General features: G+C 47.7%; 1 protein-coding gene across 1 annotated transcript; it reads right to left on the reverse strand.

Annotated features, from left to right (window-relative positions):
* Window positions 1-1,276: 1,276 nt before the first annotated feature.
* Window positions 1,277-2,185, reverse strand: LOC119330690 (quinone-oxidoreductase QR2-like). The gene is made up of 2 exons (XM_037603807.1): window positions 2,081-2,185; window positions 1,277-1,992 (listed from the first exon to the last, which is right to left on the reverse strand). Exons 1-2 carry the CDS (start codon window positions 2,101-2,103, stop codon window positions 1,401-1,403), a joined length of 615 nt encoding a protein of 204 aa, XP_037459704.1. The 5' UTR covers window positions 2,104-2,185; the 3' UTR covers window positions 1,277-1,400.
* Window positions 2,186-4,992: the final 2,807 nt, after the last annotated feature.

Here is a 4,992-nt window from a genome sequence, read left to right on the forward strand (position 1 = left end):
CTATGTATTCACACATGTATTACGTTTCCTGGTTAATACAATTCTAGCATGAATAATAAACATTTATCATGAGAATAAGGAAATAAATAATAACTTTGTTATTGCCTCTAGGGCATATTTCCTTCAAGAGCTACTGCAGCCCCGGCGAGCTGCTGCAGGCGGAGCTCGGGCACGAGTGGCACGGGGCCGGAGCTGCGGGAGGGGCACGCTGCGCGGGTGGTGTGCGGTGCGCGGCCGGGACGAGAGCTGCTGCAAAGCCGGCGAGGCACATGCGACGGGGCGCGGGCACGGCGGTGCGGGAGCTGCGGGGCGGGGCGCGGGGCGAGGCTGCACGGCTGTTGGTTGGAAGCTCGTCGGATGCAGGTCAGATAGTCGTCGGATGCTAGTCAGACAATCATTGGATGCTGGCATCAAGCTGTGCACGGAGCCTCTTGACATGAAGCTGCTCGTGCTCTGCGTGTGATGTCTACGCGGGGGGCGGCTGCTTGCATGCATGTGCTGGTGCGAGCGCGCGACCGGAGCACGGGCGTCGGCGGAGGCGACCTCGCAGGGGCGTGACCGAGTTGCAGGGCGGGCGCGTCGAACTGCGGGGCAGGGGTGGGGCGCGCGCGACGGGGCCGGTGAGCTGCGGATGGGAGCTCGCGGGCGAGGCGGCGGAGGTGAGCTCGGGGGTGCAGGGTGAGGTCGCGCGGGAGCTCGCCCACCAGATGTTTGACTGAATGCCGACACGGATATGCACAAAATGGGTCTGGCTTTTGTTGGGCGCACCGGCCGACCCAAACGAAAAAGTGGACGTGGACAGGCAGACGGGCGACCCAAACGGACAAAAAACGGACAAAATCAGCGTCCGTTTGGGTCGCTCCATTGAAGTTGCTCCGAGGAATTGTGGAATTTGAACATCTAGCACACAATCGTTTTGACATGTGAGTACCTAGGTGTTGCAGTATGTTTGTTGAGAGTGAAACAATCCGCTATGTGTTCTGGTATGTTTGGAAAAAGTGAAACAATCAGATATGTGTTGTGGTGCGTATCTTCATTGACTTCTCCCTTATGCTTGAGGTTGCATACTTTGTCACGGAGGACATTAACCAAGTGCGTTCCTCTTTTGCGTCAGACATGCAACGGGCGACCCAATCTGGTTGTAATTCCCTTTTTTCGCTTTCATCTTATAAATAGCATTTGTTCTTCTTTTTATCCTAAAAATTTAAAGGTCAAGCCTGAATTAATAAGTCAAAGCCAGAGCTGATAGGTAAACAACTATTGGAGGGAGTATTATATTGTTTTTTATTTTGGAGTATTATATTGTTATTAAACAGAATTGTGTAAATCCTGCTCCACATATACATGACGAGTTCATCTTTGCACTGCATAGCATGCATTACGGTGTAGCAAACCAGATTTCAGATGGACTTGAGCTTCTTAGCGATGCCGGCGAAGTACCTCCCCTGGTGCTCCGCCAAAGCGAGCTCGGCGCCAGTGGGCACCCTGCTACCGTCGGCGCCGGCGAAGGTGCCGGCACCGTACGCACTGCCACCCTTGACCTCGTCCATGATCAGCATGCCGGCGCCGTGCGTGCCCCCGACCGGCACGAACAGCATGCCGTGGTGCGCCAGCTGCGTCACGGCCGTGAGCGCGGTCGACTCCTGGCCGCCGCCCTGGGTGGCCGTCGCGAAGAAGACGCCCGCGGGCTTGCCGGCGAGGGCCTGCTCCTTCCAGAGGCCGCCGGTGGAGTCGAAGAAGGCCTTCATCTGCGCCGCCATCATGCCGAACCGCGTCGGGGTGCCGAACAGCACGCCGTCGGCCTCGGCCAGCTGGCCCGCCGTGATGACGGGGTGGTCCTGGCGCACCGGCGCCGCGTGCATCTTCGCCAGCACGCCCTCCGGCAGCGTCTCCGGCACCCGCCATATGGTGGCCTCCACGCCGGGGACGGAGTCGGCGCCCTTCTTTATCTCCTCCGCCAGCGTCGCGACGTGTCCCCAGGTCGAGTAGTACCTGCAGACAAATATACAGTGATCAGAATCAGTGAGCTAGCTAGCCGGAAGAAGAAGGGATGAACAAAGGCGGAGCATTGCTTGATTACACGATGTATATCTTGGTCGCCATTGCTGCAGATTTCTGCTAAGTTTCTTTCTACTAAAATTCCTGCCCTATCTTCTTGTCGCGGTGTGGCTTGTGAAGGAGAAGAGTGAGAGGCACCGGTATTTATATAGAAAGACCGTTGTATGCTAGCTGATTCAGTGGGAGCACTAGGATACACTAAACTGGTTCAGTGGTGCTAATGGCGTCCGCTATCTTGGAAAAGCCATGGCTGCTAAGCGATACTAGTAATTAAGAATGATTGAGTGTGGCAGGCCGGACAGTGCGCAATTTGTAATGAGGGAAAAGCAACAGGAATCCACGATAACGGGGTTAGGTGATGATGATGAGGGAAGCTGCTCTGCAAAGCGGAAAAGCCTAGGTTGTGCGTGGTCATTCAGGCTTTGGCAAATGCCAAGTTGCTTGAGGAAGGGATATTTTTTCTTCTGAATGAAACTTTGTTGTACGCTGATTATGAAAAATAAGACACCAGTTAGGTGATAGCTGGATTTTTATGAGCTCTGTCTATTTTGGGTCCCTTGCTCCTGCGTGAGCTCTGAGTTGCTCAGTTTGTTTTGAGCGTTGGTTTGATACTTTGCTGCTCTCTGTTTGCCGAGGATAATATGTGTCTGTCGGATTTTTGCCCCATAGCAGGTGTCTCGCAGGCGAGCTCTTGCGATGGGTTTTCCGGCGATGCGTGAACTCGCTCTTCCCTTTCCCGTCCCCTCAAATCTTTGAACTTGAATGATGTATTTCCGTTATTCAATTAATGAAAAAAGATTATGCCCGGTTCAAAAAATATTGTACATGATTACCCATAATTCTCCACTAGCGGCCGCCACTTCCTAACCAGCTAACCTGACCAAAAGAGCAATGCTTCGGTAGACCCCCTCTCACAAAGCGTATAAAGGAATCATTTCATAAATTATATGGTAGTCTATCGTACTTGTATTAATAATTTTTTTGAGACATGTATCCGTAACAAATGCGAAAAATAAAAGCACTTGCACCAGGTATCGAACTCACAACCTGGCCATGAATGGAACCAATGCTAACCAGACAGCCTAATAACTGAGTAGAACTTAAAGGCAGCGCTAATGTTTAAAGTACTATTTAGAACTGCAGATCCGATTTTTTTTTTCTTTTTCAATACTTTTGCAAAACAATAAGAACAAAATTTCTTGAAAATGCCAACAATGTTTCAAAATCGTAAAGAAGAATATTCTTTTCTTAAATATGAACAGTTTTCTAAAAGTGAATTTAAAATACGCACTTAACATTTTCCTAGTATACGGTGTTTTTTTTCAAATACAAACTAAACTTTCTTTAAAATATATGCTGAATATTTTTGAAATGCACGTTGAATAAAATTAGTAGACACGATGAACACTTTTTATACACAGTGAACATTTTCTTGAAACCGGTTGCTCGTTCAAAGTGGGCCGACGCATATCGTGTCGGTCGCTTTGCTTCAACAAAGCCATGACGGTTTGACACCCTTGGGTGGCAAATAGGGTTCGCCTTCGGGAAGTAGAATCAGATAGAAGGTGCCATGCACAGTACGTTGCCTCGACTGGCCCCGTCCATTATCGCACACGAAAACAGGGAAAATACATTAAAAAGGAAATGGCAATGCGCACTTTCGTGTCTCTCAGTGTGGTCAGCACTGGGTGTTTCCGGGGTGACGCTAGCTGAACTTACTTAGAAATGGTCAATTTTGCCTGCCTTGGAGTAATGATTCCACCATTGGATCTTAGAAACGGAGAAGTCGAGGTCGAAGCCTATCATCAAGGCTATCTACAGATAAAGCATAACCGGAAATGAGCAAATACAAATAAACAAGATCCGAAAGAGTTTCCGCTTGTGCCGAGTCAAATCAGCGGAGCTTATTTTTTTCCGTTGCAGAAAAGAGATCCCTTACCCTTTCTTTAGAAAATGATGAATATGAAGTCCGGGAGGCTGCGGGTACTATGGATAGCTACCCGGGCTCGTTGTGAGGCGGGACCCAACCCTCCTCTTCACTCCACTGCTTCAACAGAAATGGATCCATCATCTGCGCAGGAGATAGTTGCCCATCATACGGCTCACCAACTTCACTTGCCTCTAAGGGGGGCTCGCTCCGGGCGGGTCAAACCCTGTAACTCTCACTGCTAACTGCTTGCAGCTAGGTACACAAACTGATAAGCTCAAATGTCTAACTACAAAAACGCAAACTACTAGAACTATCCTTTGCCAACCAGCTTACTGTAGCAAAACGGACTTTTCCACTATTTATTTCTCTTTTTTGCTGATAGTTTTTGGTTCTTTTCCATTTTCATTTTTCCAAAATTTCAAAAAAAGTTTGCCTATTCAAATTTTGTCATAAATTATAACATTCGCATTCTAAAAAATTGTACAAACATTGAACAGACACAATTGTAAAAAAAAGTACAAAGATTAAAATACAAATATTCATAAAATACAAGGCTTCATCTCATAGCATGTTGTTTTTCGACATCCTTGAAATGACCCTATTTTTTTCAATGGGTTGTATGACCAAGTTATGGCACCATGCCAAGTTGCTTTGCTTTTCGACAAATTTTGTATTTCATGGAGTTTTCTTGGTAAAAAATAGTCGATAAATGGCGGGACGTGTCGCAACTTGCATATGGTGTAGGAAATCATTCAAACCTGGCGTAAATGACTACCATGGGCACACCTACCTGCTTACGAAAGTTTGGGTTAGTCTTGAGATTTCCAAAAATACTATGTTCGATGGAGACCATTCGGTTAGGTCAGAAGAGTCCGTTTGGGAGTAGCCCATTTCTCAACATCTCTTAAATGGTTTCAGTTTTTTTCATGTCCTTGCATGATCGATTTTGAAAAAAGTCCATCAATTTTGGCAAAACAAATTCATCTACTTTGAAAATATGCATT

This window comes from Triticum dicoccoides, chromosome 7A (genome assembly GCF_002162155.2).
Source record: "Triticum dicoccoides isolate Atlit2015 ecotype Zavitan chromosome 7A, WEW_v2.0, whole genome shotgun sequence".
In the NCBI taxonomy this organism is placed as follows: domain Eukaryota; kingdom Viridiplantae; phylum Streptophyta; class Magnoliopsida; order Poales; family Poaceae; genus Triticum; species Triticum dicoccoides.

Bases quoted from the DNA above. Each gene is read 5' to 3' on its own strand.
- LOC119330690 (XM_037603807.1), bottom strand. From the start codon at position 2,103: ATGGCGACCAAGATATACATCGT. The intron at 1,993-2,080 runs GTAATCAAGCAA...ATTTGTCTGCAG, and splicing joins GCGACCAAGATATACATCGT to GTACTACTCGACCTGGGGAC.